The sequence below is a fragment of the Pristiophorus japonicus genome, chromosome 14 (genome assembly GCF_044704955.1).
Source record: "Pristiophorus japonicus isolate sPriJap1 chromosome 14, sPriJap1.hap1, whole genome shotgun sequence".
Taxonomy (NCBI): domain Eukaryota; kingdom Metazoa; phylum Chordata; class Chondrichthyes; family Pristiophoridae; genus Pristiophorus; species Pristiophorus japonicus.
In genome coordinates this window covers 156,103,845-156,131,237 of record NC_091990.1, presented here as the reverse complement: position 1 = coordinate 156,131,237, position 27,393 = coordinate 156,103,845, and the positions used below count along the sequence as shown (strand labels likewise).

General features: G+C 42.3%; 1 protein-coding gene across 8 annotated transcripts in view; it reads left to right on the top strand.

Moving 5' to 3' along the window:
- The window catches only part of LOC139280158 (growth arrest-specific protein 2-like), a 289,936-nt gene that overhangs the window by 39,871 nt on the left and 222,672 nt on the right, over positions 1–27,393 (top strand). For 4 of the 8 annotated variants that reach the window (XM_070899702.1, XM_070899699.1, XM_070899698.1 and 1 more), the window contains 4 exons: positions 4,225–4,440; positions 4,893–5,043; positions 5,361–5,603; positions 23,379–23,543. In XM_070899702.1, coding sequence (XP_070755803.1) covers positions 23,402–23,543 — 142 coding nt within the window. In that variant the 5' untranslated portion in view covers positions 4,225–4,440; positions 4,893–5,043; positions 5,361–5,603; positions 23,379–23,401. The remainder of the gene's footprint in view (positions 1–4,224; positions 4,441–4,892; positions 5,044–5,360; positions 5,604–23,378; positions 23,544–27,393) is intronic. The other 4 variants (XM_070899704.1, XM_070899703.1, XM_070899701.1 and 1 more) reach the window with 1 other exon arrangement.

Sequence of the window (27,393 nt, the reverse complement as noted above, 5' to 3'; positions counted from 1 at the left end):
GGTGGCCAAGACTGGGAATTAAACATACAGGGGTATCTGACAATTCAGAAGGATAGACAAGAAAGGAAAGGAGGTGGGGTAGCTCTGTTAACAAAGGATGATATCAGGGCAGTTGTGAGAGATGATATTGGCTCTAATGAGCAAAATGTTGAATCATTGTTGGTGGAGATTAGAGATAGTAAGGGGAAAAAGTCACTGGTGGGCGTAGTTTATAGGCCCCCAAATAATAACTTCACGGTGGTGTGGACAATAATCAAGGGAATAATAGAGGCATATGAAAAAGGAACGGCAGTAATCATGGGGGATTTTAACCTACATATCGATTGGTCAAATCAAATCGCATGGGGTAGCCTTGAGGAGGAATTCATAGAATGCATATAGGATTGTTTCTTAGAACAGTATGTTACAGAACCTACAAGGTAGCAAGCTATCATAGATCTGGTCCTGTGTAATGAGACAGGAATAATAAACGATCTCCTAGTAAAAGGTCCTCTCGGATGAGTGATCACAGTATGGTTGAATTTGTAATACAGATTGAGGGTGAGGAAGTAGTGTCTCAAACGAGTGTACTATGCTGAAACAAAGGGGACGACAGTGGGATGAGGGCAGAGTTAGCTAAAGTAGACTGGAAACACAGACTAAATGGTGGCACAATTGAGGAACAGTGGAGGACTTTTAAGGAGCTCTTTCATAGTGCTCAACAAAAATATATTCCAGTGAATAAGAAGGGCGGTAAGAGAAGGGATAACCAGCCGTGGATAACCAAGGAAATAAAGGAGAGTATCAAATTAAAAACCAATGCATATAAGGTGGCCAAGGTGAGTGGGAAACTAGAAGATTGGGAAAATTTTAAACAACAGCAAAGAATGACTAAGAAAGCAATAAAGAAAGGAAAGATAGATTACGAAAGTAAACTTGCGCAAAACATAAAAACAGATAATAAAAGCTTTTATCGATATATAAAATGGAAGAGAGTGACTAAAGTAAATGTTGGTCCCTTAGAAGATGAGAAGGGGGATTTAAGAATGGGAAATGTGGAAATGGCTGAGACCTTAACAATTATTTTGCTTCGGTCTTCACAGTGGAAGACACAAAAACCATGCCAAAAATTGCTGGTCACGGGAATGTGGGAAGGGAGGATCTTGAGATAATCACTATCACTAGGGGAGTAGTGCTGGACAGGCTAATGGGACTCAAGGTAGACAAGTCCCCTGGTCCTGATGAAATGCATCCCAGGGTATTAAAAGAGATGGCGGAAGTTATAGCAGATGCATTCGTTATAATCTACCAAAATTCTCTGGACTCTGAGGAGTTATCAGCGGATTGGAAAGAAGCTAATGTAACACCTCTGTTTAAAAAAGGGGGCAGACAAAAGGCAGGTGACGATAGGCTGGTTAGTTTAACATCTGTAGTGGGGAAAATGCTTGAAACTATCATTAAGGAAGAAATAGCGGGACATCTAGATAGGAATAGTGCAATAAAACAGATGCAACATGGATTCATGAAGGGGAAATCATGTTTAACTAATTTACTGGAATTCTTTGAGGATATAACGAGCACTGTGGATAGAGGTGTACCGATGGATGTGGTGTATTTAGATTTCCAAAAGGCATTCGATAAGGTGCCACACAAAAGGTTACTGCAGAAGATAAAGGTATGCGGAGTCAGAGGAAATGTATTAGCATGGATCGAGAATTGGCTGGCTAACAGAAAGCAGAGAGTCGGGATAAATGGGTCCTTTTCGGGTTGGAAATCGGTGGTTAGTGGTGTGCCACAGGGATCGGTGCTGGGACCACAACTGTTTACAATATACATAGATGACCTGGAAGAGGGGACAGAGTGTAGTGTAACAAAATTTGCAGATGACACAAAGATTAGTGGGAAAGCAGGTTGTGTAGATGACACAGAGAGGCTGCAAAGAGATTTAGATAGGTTAAGCAAATGGGTTAAGGTTTGGCAGATGGAATACAATGTCGGAAAATGTGAGGTCATCCACCTTGGAAAAAAAAACATTAAAAGGGAATATTATTTGAATGGGGAGAAATTACAACATGCTGCGGTGCAGAGGGACCTGGGGGTCCTTGTGCATGAATCCCAAAAAGTTAGTTTGCAGGTGCAGCAGGTAATCAGGAAGGCAAATGTAATGTTGTCCTTCATTGCGAGAGGGATGGAGTACAAAAGCAGGGAGGTCCTGCTGCAACTGTACAGGGTATTGGTGAGGCCGCACTTGGAGTACTGCGTGCAGTTTTGGTCACTTTACTTAAGGAAGGATATACTAGCCTTGGAGGGGGTACAGAGACGATTCACTAGGATGATTCCGGAGATGAGGGGGTTGCCTTATGATGATAGATTGAGTAGACTGGGTCTTTACTCGTTGGAGTTCAGAAGGATGAGGGTTGATTTTATAGAAACATTTAAAATAATGAAAAGGATAGACAAGATAGAGGCAGAGAGGTTGTTTCCACTGGTCGGGGAGACAAGAACTAGGGGGCACAGCCTCAAAATACGGGGGAGCCAATTTAAAACCGAGTTGAGAAGGAATTTCTTCTCCCAGAGGGTTGTGAATCTGTGGAATTCTCTGCCCAAGGAAGCAGTTGAGGCTAGCTCATTGAATGTATTCAAATCACAGGTAGATAGATTTTTAACCAATAAGGGAATTAAGGGTTGTGGGGAGCGGGCGGGTAAGTGGAGCTGAGTCCACAGCCAGATCAGCCATGATCTTTTTGAATGGCGGAGCAGGCTCGAGGGGCCAGATGGCCTACTCCTTTTCCTAAGTCTTATGTTCTTATGATTTCCCTTTCACAAATCCATGCTGACTTGGATCTATCATTTCACCTCTTTCCAAATGTGCTGCTATGACATCCTTAATAATTGATTCCATCAATTTCCCCACTACTGATGTCAAGCTGACCGGTCTATAATTCCCTGTTTTCCCTCTCCCTCCTTTTTTAAAAAGTGGGGTTACATTAGCTACCCTCCACTCGATAGGAACTGATCCAGAGTCTATGGAATGTTGGAAAATGACTGTCAATGCATCCGCTATTTGCAAGGCCACCTCCTTAAGTACTCTGGGATGTAGTCCATCAGGCCCTGGGGATTTATCGGCCTTCAATCCCATCAATTTCCCCAACACAATTTCCCGACTAATAAGGATTTCCCTCAGTTCCTGCTTCTTACTAGACCCTCTGACCCCTTTTATATCCGGAAGGTTGTTTGTGTCCTCCTTAATGAATACCGAACCAAAGTACTTGTTCAATTGGTCTGCCATTTCTTTGTTCCCCGTTATGACTTCCCCTGATTTTGACTGCAGGGGACCTACGTTTGTCTTCACTAACCTTTTTCTCTTTACATATCTATAGAAGATTTTGCAGTCCATTTTAATGTTCCCTGCAAGCTTCCTCTTGTACTCTATTTTCCCTGCCCTAATAAAACCCTTTGTCCTCCTCTGCTGAGTTCTAAATTTCTCCCAGTCCCCAGGTTCGCTGCTATTTCTGGCCAATTTGTATGCCACTTCGTTGGCTTTAATACTATCCCTGATTTCCCTTGATTGCCATGGTTGAGCCACCTTCCCTTTTTTATTTTTATGCCAGACAGGGATGTACAATTGTTGTAGTTCATCCATGCGGTCTCTAAATGTCTGCCATTGCCCATCCATTGTCAACCCCTTAAGTATCATTCACCAATCTATCCTAGCCAATTCACGCCTCATACCTTCAAAGTTACCCTTCTTTAAGTTCTGGACCATGGTCTCTGAATTAACTGTTTCATTCTCCATCCTAATGTAGAATTCCACTATATTATGGTCAATCTTCCCCAAGGGGTCTTGCACAACGAGATTGCTAATTAATACTCTCTCATTGCACCACACCCAGTCTAAGATGGCCTCCCCCCTAGTTTCTATGTTTCTATGTAAGGCAAAGCTTCTCTAGCAACGGCCTTCTGCGCATGCATTTTTTATTAGTGGACAGCTTTTCCTGCATTTTGGTAGTTTATGAGTCATCCACACATGCGCCGAAGGCCGTTGTGGAGACGGGGAGAGAGAGGAGAGAGAAAGGAGAGGAGGAAAGCAGAGTTCGAAAAAAGACAATAGAGTTCGAGATTCAATTTAAAAGAGATAAAGAAAAGAGAGAAAAAGAGATAAAAGACCAAACAAGAGGCAAGAGATAAAGTAAAGAGATATAAAAAGAGAAGAGATTATAAAAAATTATAAAATGTCATCATCAGGCAAAGCCCCTTTCTGACTAGGCCAACGAGGCCCTCGTCCAGGAGGTGCACTTCCAGTGGGCCGAATTAACCCGGGTTGGCTGTGCGAAACCGCCACCCCGGGCGTACAGGAAAATTTGGGGAGAGATCGCAGACGTCGTCTCCTTGGCGTTCCATGAGGAGACGGGGCCCGACCAGAGCTGGAAGCACTTGAACAGCCTTGTGGCATCAGCAAGAGTAAGTACAGATTTTATATTGTATTGATGAAGATTGTAATTATAATTATAATAGTAAATCTCCTGGATTGAATTAAATGTTGTAAATGCTTACATACATGCATATAAAAATATTCCCTGCTAAGGTCTGGACAGGGCTATTAAACTGTGCCCTTTTTAAGTCTCTCTGGCTGCTGTCACTTACACAGGGACCCAGCATGGACTATGGGAGAACTGCCCTTGCTCACTGTCTGTCCTGGGACACTTTTGTACATTAGCTCTTGCCATTGCCGAGTTCAAAGCGAATGTAGTATAGAGAGATGTATGTGTCAAGTTGTAGCTCCTAAACACACTGATCTTTGTTATAACCGTGCATCAATTGTGCACCTATTTGCATGTAATGTTTGAAACTGTTGTGTTTCCATGATACTACATAGTCAATCAGCTTATGCCATGCTCTTTTCACATTTGCAGAAGAAGATATCTAGCAATCGTTCTGAGCAGAAGTGCACCGGAGGGGGCCCTTCTCAGGTACAGCCGCTGACCGACCTTGAGGAACATGCAGCGGCACTTCACAGTCGCTCGGTCACCACCCATGGTGTTGCGGAACCCTCCTATGTGTCACGTGAGTAATGTGTCAAACAGTTTTAAAGTACTGTAACGTCATTTAATTATAATACGATATACGAATGATGTCATGTCATGTCATGCATGCAGCTTTTGTGCTAATCTCAGGTTGACAACATAAGAACATAAGCAATAAGAGGAAGGTCACCTGGTCATCTGTCCCCTTCTCTGTGCGCTCCCCTTATTCTGTCCATCTGCGACTAATGTAGCTGCGACAGCTTTCTGAGGCAGTGAAATCCATATGATGCATTAATATGTAATGTCTCTTGGTAATGTTCACCCTTCTGTTCTAATAAGCTCAATTGTGCTTTAAAGGTCAACTAGAGGTGCAAGTGGAGGCCACACCTGCAGGTGTCATTCACCACGGGTGGTGAGGAACAGGAGGAGGATACGACCACCGAACCAGAGGCGGAGGAAGAAGAATTTATGGAAGCCACAAAGGAGGATGAACCTGCGGCCACTTTGGCAAACGCTATTGCGACTGAAGCGGTACCGGAACCAAGCGGCATGCAGCCGGCAACGCCAAAGTTTTGTAGTGCGAACGCCGACTCCATGGAGGTCGGGTCAGCAAGTCGGAGAGGTGGGGGGAGGTGGGGGTGGGGCCGTTGTTAAAAATGAAAAATGTTACATTAATACATTTTTTTATTGAATTGTACAATTATTGTGCATTGTCTTATAATAACATAAGTTAAGTTAAAACATTAATGCAACGTTGTACAACAATGGCCAGGCCAGGCCAGAGCAGACAAGGATAAAACGTAACTCAACGCAAATGCAACTGTTGTCTAACTGTAACTGTAACTGTGACTGTCTCCAATGTAAGTTCATGCAAAGCATTCATTTATGAGGTGCTGGCGCAACAACTTTGCAGCCGCGTAACTCCCACGGGGTTTTCTACAGTCTTCTGGGGGGGACCATGGATTCATCGCTAGGCTGATTGTCCTCCCCAAGGTCCTCACTAGCCTCCTCCTCCTCGTGCTCCTCATCGTCTGCCTCTTGCGCCTCCACTCCTTCCTGAGGTGGACCAGCAGCCCCATCTGGCATTTGTTGTCCTCTCCTTAAAGCTAGGTTATGCAACATGCAGCACACCACAATAAACTCAGCAAGCTGGTCAGGGTGGTACTGTAGTCTGCCTCCAGAGTGGTCCAGTCATCTGAAGTACTGCTTCAGCACTCCGATTGTCTTTTCGACGATATTGCGTGTAGCTATGTGACTTTCATTGTAACGCTTCTCGGCTTCCATCTGGGGATTACGCAAGGGGGTCATGAGCCAGCTGGCAAGGCCATATCCTTTATCCCCCAGTGCCCAACCATGATCATCTGACTGACTGTCAAACAGGTCAGAGATAGCACTATCACGCAGGATGTGCGCATCATGGATGCTGCCTGGAAATGTAGCATTTACTGCCGTGTTTATATGTGGTCGACAACGAGCTGCACATTCAGGGAGTGGAATCCCTTTCAGTTACAAAACACCTCCGCGTTCTGTAAAAGGGCTTTCAGGGCGATATGCATGCAGTCTATTACTCCCTGCACCTTGGGGAAGTTTGCTATTCTTGAGAAACCTAAAGCCCTCCCAGTCTGTGCCACCCTGGTCATAGGGAAGTTTATAAAGTCCATCCTGCGAGCATAAAGGGCTTCAGTCACCTGTCGAATGGAGCAGTTTGTGGCATGCTGAGAGACACCACAGATGTCACCAGCTGAAACCGGAAAGGAGCCAGATGCGTAGAAGGATAGTGCTGCAGTAACATTTACATCAACAGGCAGTGCGGTCCTGATGGTGCTGGTAGGCTGCAGATCCCCCTTGATCAGCTGGCATATCTGATCGATGACCTCCTTCCGGAAGCACAGCCTCCTAAGGCACGCATTATCAGACAAGTTGAGGTAAGATTGCTTTGCCTTCTACGTTCTCCTCCGCCTCCGCATTAGTCTGCCACCTCTTCAATCAGCCCCTTCACTTAACTCAACTTCTGATGCTACAGCATGTGAGCAGTTACAAGTAATGGTAGAGAAGCTACAGGCCCCATCACTATCACTATTATTACTATCACTATTATCACTATCACTATCACTGTTGTTATAAATGCCCTTTGTACTAAAAAAATATAAAATATAAATAAATATACATATAAATATAAGTATAAATGTGAGTGGATCTATCAATAAAAGGCCCTTAAATGACTCACAAGTTATAAGCCCCTTGTTTAAGCAGCCGCCTTCTTTCTTCCAACGTTCAAAATGGCATCCGTGTGAGGAAGGCCAGGGAAAAGCAACTATTCTCCAGTGATGTTCTTGGCGAGCGATCAGCCCGGCGATGTGCCAACGATGTGCTGAAAGTTGCGCTGGGCGATGTGCGGGTGATCACCTCGGCGATGTGAGCTGCAAGTTGGGACAATTTTTTGGCAATGTTCCGGCCCAACTTTCCACTTTTCAGTCAAAATGGGCAATAGTAGGCCTTTTTGGGTGACACTAGCCCAGCGATGTGAAGTGGAAAGTCTAGCCCATTGAATAATAATCATGGAGGATTTCAACTACCCTGACATTAATTGGACAGAGAGTCGGGATAAATGGTTCATTCTCTGGTTGGCAACCAGTAACTAGTGGGGTGCCGCAGGGATCAGTGCTGGAACCTCAACTATTTACAATCTATATTAACGACTGAGTGTAATGTAGCCAAGTTTGCTGATGATACAAAGATGTGAGGAAAAGCAATGTGTGAGGAGGGCACCAAAAAATCTGCAAAAGGATATAGACAGGCTAAGTGAGTGGGCAAAAATTTGGCAGATGGAGTATAATGTTGGAAAGTGTGAGGTCATGCACTTTGGTAGAAAAAAATCAAAGAGCAAGTTATTATTTAAATGGAGAAAGATTGCAAAGTGCCACAGTACAGCGGGGCCTGAGGGTACTTGTGCATGAAACGCGAAAGGATAGTATACAGGTACAGCAAGTGATCAGGAAGGCCAATGGTATCTTGGGCTTTATTGCAAAGAGGATGGAGTACAAAAGCAGGGAAGTCTTGCTACAGCTATATAAGGTATTGGTGAGGCCACACCTGGAATACTGCGTGCAGTTTTGCTTTCTATATTTATGAAAGGATATACTTGCTTTGGAGGCAGTTCAGAGAAGGTTCACAAGGTTGATTCCGGGGATGAGGGGGTTGACATGAGAAAAGGTTGAGTAGGTTGGGCCTCTACTCATTGGAATTCAGAAGAATGAGAGGTGATCTTATCGAAACGTATAAGATTATGAGGAGGCTTGACAAAGTGGATGCAGAGAGGATGTTTCCACTGATGAGGGAAACTGGAACTAGAGGGCATAATCGTAGACTAAGGGGCCGCCCATTTGAAACAGATGAGAAGAAATTTCTTCTCTCAGAGGGTTGTAAATCTGTGAAATTCGTTTCCTCAGAGAGCTGTGGAAGCTGGGACATTGAATAAATTTAAGACAGAAATAGACTGTTTCTTAAACGATAAGGGGTTATGGGGACCGGGCAGGGAAGTTGAGCTGAGTCCATGATCGGATCAGCCATGATCTTATTGAATGGCAGAGCAGGCTCGAGGGGCCATATGGCCTACTCCTATTCCTATTTCTTATGTTCTTATATTCTTATGTAAAGGGGACAAGGGAATGGAGTTCATACAATGTGTACAGGACTCCTTTCTAACCCAATATGTAAAAGCCCAACATGGAGTATTCACTATTGGATCTAATAATGGGGAATGAACCAGAGTGGATAAGAGATGTAAAATTAGAGGAACATCTAGACAATATAATGCACTTTAAGATGATAATTGACAATGGCATAAATATGACAAAAACCAGTGTAATAGATTGGAGAAAGGTTGATTTGGAGGGGCTGAGAATAGAAGTTGGGAAAATAAAATTGACAACAATATTGGCAAAAAATAATGTACAATAGCAATGGGAAACATTTAAAATGGTGTTCAACAGAGTGCAGGAACAATATTTTCCACTAAAAGGAAAGAACAAACTAAACACTAATGAAACTCCATGGATGAATACAGCCATAAGGAAACAATTGAGGGTAAGGAAAGAGGCATACATTAAGTACATTGACAGCAGTGGAGTGCATGGAGCATGGAGGCCCCAACCTGAGAGAGAACACCAGCAGCAAGTCAGGGCCATAAGAGGAGAAGAGGTGCGGCAGCCCGGGAGCAGCATAGAGGCCCCGATCTGCGGGAGTACACCAGCGGCAGGTCAAGGTCATAAAAGGAGCGGAGGTGTGGCGCCCCGGAGGCAGCATGGAGGCATACTAGTTCAGGGAGCAGCACGAGCTGGTGCAGGAGGGCGACGACAGCAAAGAGTGACATCATCAAGGTCCAGGTCAGTGATTGGAGCGTGGGCAGATACAGCAGGAGCGGCGAGGACGGGGCAAAGGAGCAGCGAGAGACTGTGGAGGGATGTGATCGGGGCCCAGGAGAGGCGTGAGGTCGGGACCAGGGACCCAGGGGCAGCACGGGCCAGCCCACACTGCAATATGTGTGCACTAGGCCCATGCAGCAGAGCAGGTCACCAGTCATCTTGGTTAATCCTTGCCACTGGACCAAGACCTAGCTCTGTCAAGCCCGTGTGGTGGCTGGTGTGCAACGGTCACCACACGTTAAAAAAATCCAAGCACAGGCATCTTCCACCTTTCAAGATGTAGTTTGGGATCTAGAATATTAGGTCCTTTATTGAAACACCTGTGAACTCATCATTTTTTGGCATGGAAGCAAGTCATCCTCATTTCGAGGGACTGCCTATGATGATGATGATGATAATGATGCATGATAAGGGAGAATACGAATAGATTAGGAGAGAAGTCAAAAAAGAATTAGGAAGGCAAAGAGGAACTATGAAATTAAATTATCAAGGAACGTAAAACAAAATAGTAAAATATTTTACAGGCACATCAATAAAAAAGGAAGGTGGGATAGGAATAGGGCCATTAAGGGATAGGCAGGATAATACCACAGGTAACAATAGAGAGATGGCAGAAATATTAAATAATTATTTTGCTTCAGTATTTACCAGAGAGATAGAAGAGTTGGACATGACATTGGATGATGAGATTAGTAATAAAATAAATACATTTAAAATAAAAAAGAGGAGCTATATTAAATCAACTAATCAAACTCAAAGAGGATAAAACCCCTGGATCCACGCATTTTAACAGAATCCAGGGAAGAGATAGCAGAGGCCTTACTACACATATTGAATAATTTATAAGAAAATGGTGTAGTGCCAGAGGACTGGTGGATAGCTAACGTAATACTTATATTTAAGAAGGGGGATAGAACATATCCATGGAATTATAGAATAATCAGCTTACATCGACAGGAAAAATAATGGAATCCCTACTAAGGGATCAAATAGAAAATCTAGTACCAAAAATATAATAATGCAAAGGCAAAATTATGTGGCTGCTGGAATCTGAAGTAAAAACAGAAAATGTTGGAAATCTCAGCAGGTCAGGCAGCATGGGTGGAGAGAAACAGAGTCAACATTTTGGGTCCGTGACCCTTTGTCAGAACTCAAAAAGTTCAAAATGTAACAAAATCTTAAGGAAGTGCAGGGGCACAGAATGGGAGAGGGGAGAAAAGAACAAAAGGGAAGGTCTGTGATAGGGTGAAACAGAAAGCAATGAAGATGAACAAGTTAAAATAGATAAATGAAAATCCTTTCTGAGGGAAGAGCAGAACTTCTTTAATGTGGGCATTCCTAGAAGAGAAGTGGCAGTGAATTAAACACTGAGCAAAAGAATGTTTGAAGACTAGACCCTCAAAACTGCCACCAAGCTCATGGTCTACAGGGCTGTAGTAATACCTGCCCTCCTGTATGGCTCAGAGACATGGACCATGTACAACAGACACCTCAAGCTGCTGGAGAAATATTACCAATGATGTCTCCGCAAGATCCTGCAAATCCCCTGAAAGGACAGGCACACCAACATCAGCATCCTCATCCAGGCTAACATCCCCAGCATTGAAGCACTGACCACACTCGATCAGCTCCACTGGGCAGGCCACATAGTTCGCATGCCAGACACGAGACTCCCAAAGCAAGTTCTCTACTCAGAGCTCCTTCATGGGAAATGAGCCAAAGGTGGGCAACAGAAATGCTATAAGGACACCCTCAAAGCCTCCCCGATAAAGTGCAACATCCCCACTGACACCTGGGAGTCCCTGGCTCAAGACTGCTCTAAGTGGAGGAAGTGCATCGGAGAGGGCGCTGAGCACCTCAAGTCTCAACGCTGAGAGCATGTAGAAATCAAGCGCAGGCAGCGGAAAGAGCATGCGGCAAACCAGTCCCACCCACCCCTTCCCTCAACGACTATCTGTCCCACCTGTGACAGAGTTTGTGGCTCTCGTATTGGACTGTTCAGCCACCAAAGAACTCAGGTCAGGAGTGGAAGCAAGTCTTCCTCGATTCCGAGGGATTGCCTATGATGATGAATACAAAAGCAAAATACTGCGGATGCGGGAATCTGATACAAAAACAGAAAATGTTGGAAATCTCAGCGGGTCAAGCAGCATCTGTGGAGAGAAACAGAGTCAACATTTTGGTCAATATAATGAATATCTGCATGGATGTCAAAAGGGAAAGTCTTGTTTGACCAACCTCCTTGAATTTTTTGAAGAGGTAACAGAGAGTAGACAATGGTAATGTAGTAGATGTAAATTATCTAGATTTTCAAAAGGTCTTCGATAAGGTACCCCATAATAGACAGATGAACAAGATCAGAGAATGGGGAGTCAAGGGACAAGTAGCAGAATGGATAGCTAGCTGGCTTCAAGACAGAAAGCAGAGAGTAGGGGTAAAAGGTAGCTATTCACAGTGGTAGAAGGTGGGTAGTGGTGTACCACAAGGATCAGTGCTGGGGCCACTGTTGTTCACAATTTATATTAACGATTTAGACTTTGGAATCAAAAACATAATTTCTAAATTTGCGGATGACACCAAATTGGGGTGGATAGTCAATACTGAGGAGGACTGCCCAAATTACAGGAGGACATTAATAAACTAGCAGAATGGACATATAATTGGCAAACGAAGTTCAACACGGATAATTGTGAGGTGTTATATTTTGGTAGGAAGAATAGAGAGGTAACGTATTACTTGGAGGGTGCAAGTTTATGTGGGGTAGAGGAACAAAAGGATCTGGGAGTACAAATACACAAATCGCTAAAAGTTGCGACACAGGTTAGCAAAGCCATAAAAAAGCAAACTAGGGTTTATTTCTAGAGATATAGGGGCCCAAGTTTCCACACGATAAAAAACGGGTGCCCCTCCGAGCTGGGCGCCCATTTTTCGCGCCTAAAACAGCGCCTAAAAAATAAAATCGCGATTCTGGAGCGTTCTGCAGCTCCTTGTCTGCCTGGCGCGGCGCCCAGGGGGGCGGAGCCTACACTCGCGCCGATTTTGTAAGTGGGAGGGGGCAGGTACTATTTAAATTAGGTTTTTTCCTGCCGGCAACGCTGCGCGTGCGCGTTAGAGCATTCGCGCATGCTCAGTGTGAAAAAAACATTGGCACTCGGCCATTTTTGTAGTTCTTTGTAGCTGTTTAATTTTTGAACATTTTTTTAATAAAAGCACATTGCCATCAGCACATCAGCACTTGCAGCCTTCTCACTGTCTCCTTCCCCCGCCCCCCCCCCCGCGGGAAGAACGGGCGCCTCCTACCCCCCTGCGGGAAGAACGGGCCCCTCCCCCCCCCGCGGGAAAGAACGGGCGCCTCCTCTCCCCTCCACCCCCCCCGCGGGAAAGAACGGGCGCCTCCTCTCCCCTCCCCCCCCCGCGGGAAGAACGGGCACCTCCCCCCCCCGCGGGAAAGAACGGGCGCCTCCTCTCCCCTCCCCCCCCCGCGGGAAGAACGGGCACCTCCCCCCCCCGCGGGAAAGAACGGGCGCCTCCTCTCCCCTCCCCCCCCCCGCCGCGGGCAGAACGGGCGCCTCCCCCCCCCCGTGGGAAAGAACTGGCGCCTCCTCTCCCCTCCCCCCCCCCCCCACGGGCAGAACGGGCGCCTCCCCCCCCCCGTGGGAAAGAACTGGCGCCTCCTCTCCCCTCCCCCCCCCCCCACGGGCAGAACGGGCGCCTCCCCCCCCCCGCGGGAAGAACGGGCGCCTCAGGCTGACTGCATAATTCTCTGTGCCTGAAGCACTTTCACACAGGTAGGAAGATGGTTTATTTAATCTTTTCTTTGCTTATAAATGTTTATTCAGGTTGGATTTATTTGTATAATATTTGTAGAAGTATAATTAAGGATTTATTGTAGAATTTAATGATTTCCCTTCTCCCCGCCCCCCCCCCCTCCCCCACCTCGTTCTGGACGCCTAATTTGTAACCTGCGCCTGATTTTTTAATGTGTAGAACAGGTATTTTCAGTTCTACAAAAATCTTCACTTGCTCCATTCTACTTTAGTTTGGAGTACGTTTTCACTGTGGAAACTTTGAAATCAGGCGTCAGTGGCCGGACACGCCCCCTTTTGAAGAAAAAATTCTGTTCCAAAGTAGAACTGTTCTACCTGACTAGAACTGCAGAAAAAAAAATGTGGAGAATTGCGATTTCTAAGATAGTCCGTTCTCCACCAGTTGCTCCTAAAAATCAGGCGCAAATCATGTGGAAACTTGGGCTCATAGAATTGAAAAGTAGGGAAGTTATGCTAAACCTGTATCGAACCTTGGTTAGACCACATTTGGAGACCTGTGTACAGTTCTGGTCGCCATATTATAAAAAGAATATTGAGGCATTGGAGAGGGTGCAGAGAAGATTTACAAGGATGATACCAGAAATGTGAAGGTATACATATCAGGAAAGGATGAACAGGCTGGGTCTCTTGAAAAAAGAAGTCTGTGGGATAACCTAATCGAGGTCTTTAAAATTCTGAACTGTTTTGATAGAGTGGATACAGAGAGAATGTTTCCATTTCTAGGGAAGAGCATAACTAGAATCCATCAATATAAGATAGGGAATTCAGCAGGAACTTTTTACCCAAAGAGTGGTGAGAATATGGAACTCGCTACCACAGGGAGTGGTTGAAGGGAATTGCACAGATGACCACCCTCCTTGTAAGCACTCACGCAGAACCATATCTATCTCAGCTGCCATCAATCTAGGGATCGTGTGTTGGACAGCTCCATCACATTAATACAGACTCATGCCTGTATTAATGGCTCCTTTTCTCTTTGTTTTTACCTGCCACTTTTTAATCCCTAATCTCTTCAGCCAAGATAAAACTTGCTTACAGATTGAAGTGACTTTTGCATTCTCTAAAGGTTTTCAGAATGTAACAAACTATTCAATTGGTTGCATCTCTTCAAATATTTATTCGATACAATTTTCTTTTCCCAGAATTAGTTCACTCTCTGATAATGATCTTCAGCCAAAAGAGCAGCAATGTACTCTGATTGGCAGGATGCGACAAGTGGTGTTCTCCAAGGATCTGTTCTGGGACCTCAACTTCTCACCATATTTATTAATGACTTGGAAGAAAGAAAAGAGTTGTATATCCAAATTGTAGATGACACTAAATTAGGAGGTATAGTAAGTAGTGCAGATGGGAGCAGGACGTTTCAAAGGGACATAGACAGTGTGCGTAAAACTATGGCAGATAGTGTTCAATGTGGGCAGGTATGACGTCATGCACTTTGGATTTGAGAAAGGCAAATCAGAATATTTTCTTAATGGTGTGGGTCGAGGAGCTATGGAAGAGCAAAGAAATTTGAGTATTTATGTACATAAATCACGAAAAGCTAATGCACAGGTACGAAAAGTAATTATAAAGGCTAATAGAATGTTGGCCTTTATCTCAAGGGTTATAATTCAAAAGTGAGGTAGTCATGTTTCAGTTACACACAGCTTTGATCATACCACATCTGGGGTACTGAATTTAATTTTGGGCGATGAACCTCAGGAAGGATAATTTAGCCATGGAAGGGATACAGAGCAGAATTACCAGATTGATACCAGGGCTTTGGAAGATGGGACTGAATGTAACGTAGCCAAGTTTGTTGATGATACAAAGTAGGAGGAAAAGCAATGTGTGAGGAGTACATAGAAAATCTGCAAAAGGACATAGACAGGCTAAGTGAGTGGGCTAAAATGTGGCAGATGCAGTATAATGTTGGAAAGTGTGAGGTCATGCACTTTGGCAGAAAAAAAATCAAAGAGCAAGTTATTATTTAAATGGAGAAAGATTGCAAAGTGCTGCAGTACAGCAGGACCTGGGGGTACTTGTGAATGAAACACAAAAGGATAGTATGCAGGTACAGCAAGTGATCATGAAAGCCAATGGAATCTTGGCCTTTATTGCAAAGGGAATGGAGTATAAAAGCAGGGAAATCTTGCTACAGCTATATAGGGTATTGGTGAATACTGGAATACTGCATGCAGTTTTGGTTTCATTATTTACGAAAGGATATACTTGCTTTGGAGGCAGTTCAGCGAAGGTTCACCTAGGTTGATTCTGGAGATGAGGGGGTTGACATGAGAAAAGGTTGAGTAGGTTGGGCCTCTACTCATTGGAATTCAGAAGAATGAGAGGTGATCTTATCGAAACGTATAAGATTATGAGGAGGCTTGACAAAGTGGATGCAGAGAGGATGTTTCCACTGATGAGGGAAACTGGAACTAGAGGGCATAATCGTAGACTAAGGGGCCGCCCATTTAAAACTGAGATGAGGAGAAATTTCTTCTCTCAGAGGGTTGTAAATTTGTGGAATTCGCTGCCTCAAAGAGCTGTGGAAGCTGGGACATTGAATAAATTTAAGACAAAAATAGGCAGTTTCTTAAACGAAAAGGGGATAAAGGGTTATGGGGAGCGGGCAGGGAAGTGGATCTGAGTCCATGATCGGATCAGCAATGATCGTATTCAATGGCGGAGCAGGCTCGAGGGGCCGTATGGCCTACTCCTGCTCCTACTTCTTATGTTCTTATTAATGGGTTAAATTATGAGGACGGGTTGCAAAAAACTTAGCTTATATTCCCTTGGGTTTAGAAGGTGGAGAGGTGATCTAATCAATGTGTTTGAAATGATATCGGAATTCAATAGGGTAGATACAGATAAACTATTTCCTCTGGTGGGGGCATCAAGAACAAAGGGACATTAACTTAAAATTAAAGCTTGGCTATTTAGCAGTGAAATCAGGAAACACTTTTCCACACAATTGGTCATGGAATTCTCGAACTGTCTCCCCCAAAAGGCTGTGGATGTTAGGAGATTTGGAGCTTTCAAGACTAGGATGGATAGATTTTTGTTAGGGAAGGATAGCCAATGATATGGAGCAAAGACAAGTAAATGGAGTTGAGAGGCAGATCAGCCACGATCTAATTGAATAAAGGAGCTGGCTGGAGGGGCTGAATGGCCTACTCCTGTTCCTATGTTCTTACGACTCCAGTTATTTTTTTCTCCCTTTTGTACCAACTAACTCTCTGTAAAGACTTCAGACAGGCTCACTGATTTGAAAAAGACAGGCTATTAAATATCTTAGATACAATATCGAGGATTGAGAATTTAATTAATTGTTCAAAAGAAACTGCCAAGTACATATTCGAACAACTCAAATGGAATGGCTGTACTTGAATTGAATGGCTTAGCCCCCTCCCATTGTTTCCCCTTCAGACAAACCATCTAATTGTTGGAAATTGTCGTGTCAAAATTGAGTGGAACATTCCTTTGCAAGCAAAACTGTTTTTAACCTCTTATGTACCATAACAATTAAAGACGTTTATACCAAGTTAAATCCTGGAAAAAAATGGTTGAGAAAATCATATGTGTGCACATCTGGATTTCTGAGACTCTCCATTGGACTTGCAATGTCAGAAAATTATCCCTATAGTAAAGTCTCTTTCTTTCTTGTCTTTTCTTTAATATGCAGAGCTAAGATACACGTCTTTAACTAGTTTATGGATTTGACTCAACTTTCAGTGGTTTTGGATCCCATTACATCATAAGAAAAACCTTAATTTACTCAAGTGGCCATATAACAATATTGCTATTTGGTCTCAGTGGTCTATAGCAATTTTTAAAAATATTAGTTTCATCCCCTCCTGCCACAAGTTTCCAACCGAATCAACTTCCAACAGCCTCCTTTCTGGGCTACATTCACCATTTGTAACTGGCAAAATAGTAATGCTAACCTTTACTTGTAATGTTATCCTTATCCTTAATTAATTCTAACCCTTCTGAACACTCCAACCTTTGTTTTATAAAATATATCCTGAGGTTTAAACCAAGACAACATAAATATGTACGCTTTTTATTCTACATATAACTTAGAAGATCAGCATTTTGTTTGTTATAATCATTAATTTTGTGTCCAAATAGTTTAATTTGATACTGTATTAACCTTTTATTGATAATTCTGGTTAAGTGTGTAACTTTTAAAGTTTTTAATTTAGCTATCCTTCTCTGTCCAGTTGCCCAGATTTATTTTCAGTACAGTTTTATGGTTTTGTCTCCAAATTTACTTCTGGTTTCTTCAATTGTAAAGCCTTCTTCTCTAATTCATCCGAATTACCTTTTGTCACACTCTTCCCTTTATTATGGCTTGCTGCTCTGTATTAACTTTTTTCCTCCAATCCAAAGCAATTTTGCAACCTAGTTTAAGACATGTTTTGTAAAAGTTAGTATTTTTCAACCTAATCTCATGGTCCCAAACACAATAATTCCAGTATCTTGTTTCCATCCACAATAAAATCCCAGTTGCTTTTTATTTTGAGTGCTGAGCTAATCTTGGTGAGACGTGTCAATGTTGGTGTAATGGAACACTTTTTTTTCATCCACTGCCAAAGCGGAGCGTTTCAGATCAGTTATAGCTCAGGCACAGGTTAGACGCAGAATAAAGTTCCCTTAACTGTGCAGCAGTGTATTTTTTGCCACTACTCACACATGTGTTGTCTTGTGAGTGAATTTGCTAAAATAATATTAAATTATAACACAATGTGATCAGTTTTATTTCATGGGCCTGTTCCCAGGTTGAAACTGTCCAAATTAATTTAACTTGGGACCCTCAGCAACTTGTGCTGGATTCCAACCTAGGACCCAGAGGTGAAATGGCAATATACTAAACTTACTATACAAACCACCAAGCCAGTTTAAAAAACATTTTGAACACCCCTTCCCCACTTTATCATTTTTTTCATCACTGCTTCAACTATCTGCTCAATTCCACTTCATCCCTTATCGTCACCAGCAGAACCCCAGGTATTACTATTTTTTAGCTATCCTGCAGCTATTTAACTATGGAATCATAGAATCTTGCAGCACAGAAGGAGGCCATTCGGCCCATTGTGCCTGTACCGGTTCTTTGAAAGAGCTGTTGAATTTAGTCTCACACTCCCAGCTTTTTCCTGCAAATTACTCCTCTTCAAGTACATGTCCAATTGTCTTTTGGAATATGAATCCACCACCCTTTCAGGTCGTACGTTCAAGATCTTAACAACCCTCTATGTGAAAAAAATACCATTCATTTCCTCTCTAGTTCTTTTGCCAGTTATTTTAAATCTATGATCTCTGTTACCAACCCACTTGCCAGAGGAAACTTGCTCTATCAAAACCCTTCATAATTTTTAACCATGTACTCATGCAGTGAAGAATATTAATGGTGTTCCCAGTGAATAGTGGATGGTCTGACAATTCACTCAAGATCTGTGATCCATGTTGCTTCTGTCTATTGCCTGTTTCACTTAATCATTTTGAGTCATGCCAGCTCTAAAGCAAAGCTGAAGTTTTGCCCTGCCAACAACAGGGCCCATTACCATTTGAGGATTCATAGGTACTCTGAAAATCATGGCCACCTACCCTGGTTCTTTAAATGGACTTCTCTGTATTGATAGTAACGCCTGCACTGAAAGAGGGAAATTGTACGGTGAGTCAGTATGACTGTCCCTTGTAGGAAAATCCAGACTGCTCACTGGTGCTATTCAAATAATTAAATGTGTCAAAAAGGGAGTATGAAAAGAAACTTGCAAGGGATATCAAAATCAATACAAAGAATGTTTACAGTTACATTAGGAAAAAGAGGGTGGTCAGGAGCAATGCTGACTTCTTAAAAACTGAAAGTGGTGATATTGTCAACGTCAATGGGGAAATGGCGGACCAATTGAATAATTACTTTGTGTCAGTATTTACAGTAGAAAAAGAGGACAGCATGCTGGAAATCCCAAAGAAACTAATATTGAATCGGGGACAAGGACTCAATAAAAGTAACTTAAGTAAAATAACAGTAATGAAGAAAATAACGGCATTAAAGACTGACAAATCCCCAGGGCCAGATGGGTTCCATCCCAGGATTTTAAAGGAAGTATGTGAGCACATTGCAGATGCCTTAACTATAATCTTCCAAAGTTCTCTAGATTTAGGAGCGTTCCTTTAGATTGGAAAATTGCGCATGCCACTACATTTTTTAAGAATAGCGAGCAAGGGAAAGTAGGGAAATATAAATCAGTTAGCCTAACATCTGCTGTCAGGAAATTGCTAGAGTCTATACTTAATGATAGGGTGACTGAACACCTCAAAAATTTTCAGTTGATCAGAGACAGCTAGCATGGTGAAAGATAGGTCATGCCTGACAAACCTGATTTAATTTTTTTTAAGAGGTGATTAAATTAGTGGACAGGGGAATGTCTATGGATATTATTTATATGGACTTCCAGAAGGCATTTGATAAAGTTCCACATAAGAGACTTATCTAAGGTAAAAGCCCAAGGAATTGAGGGAACATTATTGACCTGGTTAGGAAATTTGCTGAGCGGTAGGAGACAGAGAGTAGGGATAATAGATAGCTACTCAAATTGGCAGGATGTGTCTAGTGGTGTCTAGGGATCTGAGGCCTCAATGATTCACTTTATTAACGACTTAAATGATGGCATAGAAAGTCATATATCCAAATTTGCCAATGACACAAAGATAGGCAGCATGATCAGATCAGCCATGATCTTATTAAATGGCGGAGTAGGCTTGAGGGGCCAGGTATCCTACTCCTGCTCCTATTACTTATGTTCTTATGTTCTTATGTAGGCAGTGTAAATGAAAGCATAAAATTACAAAGGGATATTGATAAAGTGAATGGCAAAACTGGCAAATAGATTTCAATGTAAGTAAATGTGAGGTCATCCACTTTGGACCTCAAAAGGATAGAATGGTGAAAAGCTAAAAACAGTCCCAAGAGACTTGGGGGTTCAGGTACATAGATCATTAAAATTTCAAGAACAGATACAGAAAATAATCAAAAAGGCTAATGGACTACTGACCTTTATATCTAGAGGACACGAGTACAAGGGGGTAGAAATTATGCTGCAGCTGTACAAAGCCCTGGTTAGACCACACTTATGGAGTACTGTGAGCAGTTCTGGGCACCACACCTTAGGAAGTATATATTGGCCTTGGAGGGAGTGCAGCGTAGATTTGCCAGAATGATACCCGGACTTCAAGGGTTAAGTTACAAGGAGAGATTACACAAATTAGGGTTGTATTCCCTAGAATTTAAAAGGTTAAGGGGTGAGCTGATCAAAGTTTTCAGGATATTAAGGGGAACAGATAGGGTAGATAGAGAGAAACTATTTCTGCTGGTTGGGGATTCTAGGACTAAGGGGCATAGTCCAAACATTAAAGCCAGACCTTTCAGGAGAAATGAGGTGGTAGAAGTTTGGAACTCTCTTCTGCAAACGGCAATTGATGCTAGCTCAATAGTTAATTTTAATTCGGAGATTGATAGCTTTTTGTTAACCAAAGGTATTAAGGGATATGGGCCAAAGGCGGGTATATGGAATTAGATAGCAGATCAGTAATGATCTCATTGAATGGTGGAACAGGCTCGAGGGGCTGAATGACCTACTCCTGTTCCTATGTTCATATAGTGTGATGTTGCACTACATGGGAAAAGTGTGAGGGAGTGTTGGTTGGATTAGTGAGAGAGTCATTTCTTAAATCTAAAAAGTATGAGCAAAGTTTCAGATTCAGGGAAAACTCAAAAAAGGAACAGGATTAAGGAAACATACTGGCACTGTGTCACATCTCAACTACTTTGAAATGTTGTGATATTCTTAAGTCAAGACGCAGCCATTTTGTGCACAACAAGATCCCACAAGCAGCCACGTTTTGGACGACGAGCTAATGTATTTATTTTAGTATTATTGGTGAGGGAGGAATGTTAGCCACGACTGCCTGCCCTCCAAATAATGTCAGAAGCTCTTTAAGACCCATCTGAAACATTGAACATGGCAGGCAGGGCATGTCCCAGCAATGTAGCACAAGCACGAGTGACTGGCACATTGCTAGTTACTTGATGCATTGTTACAGGAGAACCAAATACTGTTAGCTCTGTGCCAGTTGACTTTCAGATAAATACTTCTGAAAAAAACAAAATATCAAAATGATTAAGACTAAGTGAAAAAAGATAAAATGAGTCAGCACAACATTGAAATCAAATCTTCCTACAGCGATAGCTGGTGAATTAATCGAAATTTTTTTTGTGCACGGCCAAATTAATTGTCAGCTTATATATAACCCAAATGTCACGCAACGCGGGTGATAAAATAATTCTAAATTTGCCTACCGTCAACAATAAGCCCCAATTTACGAAATTATTTTTCAAAAAATCTGGTTTTGCCAGATGCTGAAATGTATACGCGTTTCAAGGGTAAATCATTGACAGTGTGTGTATGGTAGTGGAAAGGTATTTGTAGCCACTTCCGTTCTCGTTTGACAGGACGACGTGAATGTCTTGGAAATGTGGTGTTACTCTCTAGTCGGCACTACTGGAAATCTTCAAACTAAGATGCACACTTAACGAGCTGAAGAATCGGTCATGCAAGGAGACCTTTGTGGGAAGTGCTGTTTGATTTGCATGTGCGTACTCGCGAGGCCGATCCGCAGTGTTGCATTGCAGGAGAAACTGAGTGAAATCTACAGAACGGAACCGCTCGAAGTGGGTGAGGAGCAATGCAGTGATTACTCTGCAACTATGAGCTTCCACGACACTAACAGTAATAAAGCATGGTCTTGAGCGCTTAAAAACCGGCGTTCTGGCACATTTTCAGACTGATCGCAATCTGAACATACGATTCGAAACAATTAAGAGTGCATAATTTTAGCGCCTTGCATGGATCACAAGCAAATGAAAAAGTACGAGGTATCCGATGTATGACAGTTTTTCTACCGTTATATGTCTGCTTAATTTTTTTAGGGCTATTGATTTGAATGTATTAATTTTTAAATACTGAACAGTCCTAGTTTTAGGGTTTTTTTTGCATGCAACGTCAATTTAAGTTCATCCAACGGCTTTGATGTAATTATGAAGAAAACTAGAAATCAATAGCCTCAATAGGAAAAGAAAGAAAGTTTTAGATTCATTTTACTTATCGAGTCATCCATAGTTTGCAGATTATCATTTCAATATCAAATGTCTAATATAATAAAGCAGTAATTTCCGTGCCAATAGTGCATTGTGTTATCAATCACCACCTAACTTAGAACTGGAGAAGCTTGTCTTAGGCGCACTATATTTACGTAGACGATTTTTTATTTCTACGATAGACTAATTACTGAAAAAAGTGCTGCTGAAATTGTAGTTGCCTCTTTAATTGCTTGCTCTTTTCATGTGGAACCCTTTTACAAATATCAGTTTGATAGTTTAAATTACGGATGAGACAAAACATTGTAACACTGCTCTTTTACTAAAACGATGGAATGAATGCTCTACTGTACAGGCTTTTCTAAAAACCCACTGTTCATTCAGAGGGGAGTGGATTATCGTGCTGAAAGGGGAACAGACTGCTGCATGCCATTAGGCGTACTGTAAACTGTACTAAACCCATCATCAGGTCACAGTTGTTGACAGTGCTGCATGGAACTTGAGATGTTAGCTCACATTCGGGTACAAAAAGGATTGTTCTGAAACAGGAAAAAAGAGCGTATAATTAGAAGTTTCTTTAGCAAGCAACATTGTGCAGTGCCATTTGTAGCCAAATATTGCTGTAGTTTGGGAACAAGGTAAAACTTTAAATACTTTCTACTTAATGAAGGTAGATGTTTGATTTTTTTTAAAATTTGATGTAAGGCCTTTTTTGATTCTCAATTAAATGTTGAGGTAAGATGTATGATTCTTTCTCATGAATGCAACCAATAGTAATTTATGTTATTTTGAGTTTGAATCAATGTGTACAGATAAAACAGTTTAGTGTCTTAATTTGTTTTCATTGTTTTCTCATTCAGTTCAACGACTGAGGAATAAGCACTAATATACTTATGAACGAAAATAGAGTTTGTGCCATGGTGTATCTTCACCTGTTCCCTTCCATATCATCACAGACTGTTTTTCTTTTTTCTGTTAGATATTACAAGTGGATAAGGAAAGATGTTCAGCACATTTAGTCCCAAGGAGCCTGGGCCAAGCCTCTCTGATGTGCACCAATATAGTCAGTGGTTGGCAAGCAGGCATGAAGCTAGTTTATTACCAATGAAAGAGGACTTGGCTCTATGGTTGACAAATTTACTAGGTAAGATTACAATTTTAATGCTTGGTATTTGATTCAAATGGTTAAAAATGAGAACTATTTTAAGCTTGTTCAGGGACTTTGGAAGTAATTCAGCCATTCAGCAGAGCCCACCGGGAACAGTATTTGCTTTCGTGAGGCAGAATATAAACAGACAAAAATATTGGATAGGAAAAGACCCGATGGTCCATCTAGCATGTCCCATAAATGGATACTCTTTTTACAGGAATCTTGGTGTTGGTTGAACCTTTACACCCTTCCAGTTTTCCAATGCATAGTTATGCGCTTAATCTAAATGTACACATATAAAATAATGAATTAGGATTTTCAATTTTTTTTTGTAAAGTTATTTTGGTGGCAAGTCTGGGCCTTTGAAGATAAGAACAGAACCTTGTAGTTAAAAAGATTGTTAAACCAGATCATTCATCTCATTTATTCATTTGTGGAGCTTGATTTCTGCACATCTATACATCTTGCATATTATCAGTAAAGTTGTCAAGTCTTTTAGTTTTGAAACATTGAGATCAGTTGTGCCCTCCAACTCTCTGACTACTTGTGATGAATGCCTTGGGAGCTCTACTAATTTTATTAATATTTATCATGTAGTTGGTATTGCAAGTTGCAGAAGCTTAAGGCAATGTTGTTTCATCTTGGGAAGAAGTAAACATGTGCCAGTCATTGTTACCCTGAGATAACTTGACTTGTATTAATTTACTTAAAGTTTATCAGGTAAGTTGTTTTAAGGGTATAAGTGTAACCATGCAGGGACTTGTTAGTCTAGAGTAGGAAAGACTATATGGTAGATTTTTCACTTCACTGCGCCTGGGAAATTGGCATTCCCCAAGGCGAGTGAAGATGGAAAAGGACTGAAGACTTGTTACATTGGGTCTCTGCCCTCCAGGCTGCCCAGGATTTCCTGGGCTTCTCCGTTATTCTTAAATTGACCTGTACCTGTAGTAGGCTCAGGCGGAACATTGGTAATATAATGTGAGAAGGGTGCTTCTGGCTCTCCCCCTTTCATTTTGCTGTGGATCCACTCATTGGGCACCCCAGGGTAGGGGCAGCCTGAAGAAAGCTGGTACAATAGGCTGCTTCAGCAGACCGTAGGATCCTGGAGTAGGGTGAAGATTATACAGTCAAATACTAAGATATTTCCTGGCCTTGCGCTCCCACCAAAACATCTGAAGCATTTGAGCCTTCTGGTTACTGATCTCCAGCAGCAGCAATAAGGCTTTGCTGTTGACAATCTGGAGTGCAGCTGCAAACTCTCAGGTCTGCAGTGCGCTTATGTTTCCTACCTGATTTGTAAACACACAGACAAGATAGCGATCAGTCCTGTGTCTGGTGTATGCCTGGGCCATGCAACTGGCCTGAGGCAGGAAAATCCTGGACAGCTTCTACCTCACAGGGTGCTCAGTGGACAATCATAGAGGAAAATCTACTCCTATAAATAATTCAGTAAAAGGGCTATTGATTCTGATGGGGGTGTTATCTAGTGACAAAAACTGTATCTTGTACTAAATGCCAGACATCTGGCAGAAAGAACATGCAAAAAGTGATGGATTAATCAATAGCTGGGCTAAGGACCCTCATTCTTTTGTAACGAAAGGCCCATGTAGTGCACTTCAGATGCAGGCAACTCTCCCTCTGATCATTTGTCTGCAACTCCTCTTCATCCTTCAGCTCCATGAAGCCAAGTGTAATTTCCAGCGCAATGCTTATGGTAACGCCTTAGAGTGCTTGAAATGAATGCTACAGGCCAAGCTCTCTGGGCAAGTTTAGCACATGTGAGTACTCTATTCAAGTAAGGAAGAGGATCTTCTATTGGAAAATTTGTTGTGGCTGGTCCTCTTGAACTGCCACTGCAGGCGAGCCCCTGCCATTAGCCAGTTCAATCCCATTCTTCAGAAAATTAGGCCATAATACTTTACCCCTTTTCTGCAAAGGTGATTTGACTAAATCCTGCATAAATTTTTAAATCATCCATTGACGTTCTGAGAAATTGATTCCAGTGTAAGTATAGAACATGAAATAAGAGATACACAGCAGAACAGCCAGTATCTATAAAGAGAAAAGACAGGATATTAAGAGAATCAAGGGATATGAGGATAATGCAGGAAAGTGGAGTTGAGGTAGAAGATCAGCCATAATCTCATTGAATGGCGGAGCAGGCTCGAGAGGCCAAATGGCCTACTCGTGCTCCTAATTCTTATGTTCTTATGTTTTTTGGGGTGTGCACTCTTCATCAGAACAGTTCTAATGAAGGATACATTCTCAAAATGTTATAATCTTTCTTTTCTCTTCAGGAATGTTACTTTGTATTTCCAGCATTTTCAGCTGTATTTCAGGTTTCCATAATTCACACATTTTCTTTTCATTTTATTGTAGGAAATATTTTGGGCCTGTGTGTTTCCCCAGTCTCCTACTGTAAATCTAGTGGAGGACTGACAAAACTTCTCAGAAAATGGTGGAGATCCAGTTGTGCCAGGTCTCTGTGTTTTTTTGGAGGGAATTTTCTGGTTGCCTTGTAAGGTGCAGAAACTCTACCTGTCTCTTAAAAGGCAAATGACAGCCAGGGGGAAAGTCAGGGTCATTGACTCCTATGGTAGGAATTCCTATTCCTCAGGCTCCAATGGGGCTCAGTATATCAATGGAATCTGGTACGCTGAGTGAGTGGAGGTGTACCGGCCTCTACAGGGACTGGACCGTGAAGAGCAGCAAAATGTAAAAAAAATTGTAGATCGGCCCCCTTCCTCAGGGGCTGAAGAGATAATACCTGAGGTGGGGTGGGGAGAGGCGGGGGGTGTCTGGGCAATCCCCCGATGGTGCAAGTCTCCAACCGACATGGGAAGATGGGTGCCAAAGATGCGCTACAAGTGGCATTTGCACCTGCCTGTCCCATGTAACTGAGGTGCCCCCACCCCGGTGGCCTAGCAAACTCCAGCTGGATTAATGCTGGAGGGCACCATCAGGTGTGATCCTGGCCAGGATGATGATCCAAGGAATTTATGGGCCTATCTTTTCATGTCTGTTGTCACGATGTGAACTTCATCTATGAAGTGTAACTGGCCAGAGTTGAATAAGATAAGCTTTAACATTAAGTTGCTATTTGATTTGATTATATTTAGGGGTCAGAGAAATTTCACAACATTTTCTATTCCCAGAGGTTTTACTCTGTGGTTATTTATATCCTTTGTATCAGATTAACTACGTTGATGACATTAGAAATAACACATGGAGGAGGAAGAATTGCTTTATACAGAGTGACATTGTAAATGCATTCAAAAAGAAAATGTTTACCATTTTGTTTCACATAGTAATCAGCAATTCTTCCCTTTTGATTAATTAGAGGAGCAGACTTGATGGGTCATATTTTCTTATATTCATAGAAAAATACTTCGGGGTTCAAATTCCTAAGTTGAGGGAGTTCAGAGAGCTAGCACATATGGCCTCCTTGTGAGCTTTAAAATTCTATATAGATCATATAAGAGTGGTGGCTGGTTGCTGGTATGGGATTCAGATGGCCCTGCACAGCTTTGTGCTTCTTCATGAGATGGCCCTGGTTCTGTCACATCTGTTGCTACAGTATCTGATTGGTCCTGTCTACTTCCGCGCACATTTAAGTGGGAGTGTAGATGGGGCATCATGTTATGAGATGACAACTTCAACCATGCCTTCCCCAGCTGTGCACCTATTTCTGGGCATTTTCTCAGTATTGTGTGGGAGCAGACAACTGGGTAGAAAAGAGATTAGTTAATCCCTGCATCATGATGTTCTCCATCTGGTCTACCAATATGTTGAAGGACAAGAGACCCTGTTGCATGTTGAGGTACAAGGCTTCTATAGTAGCAGT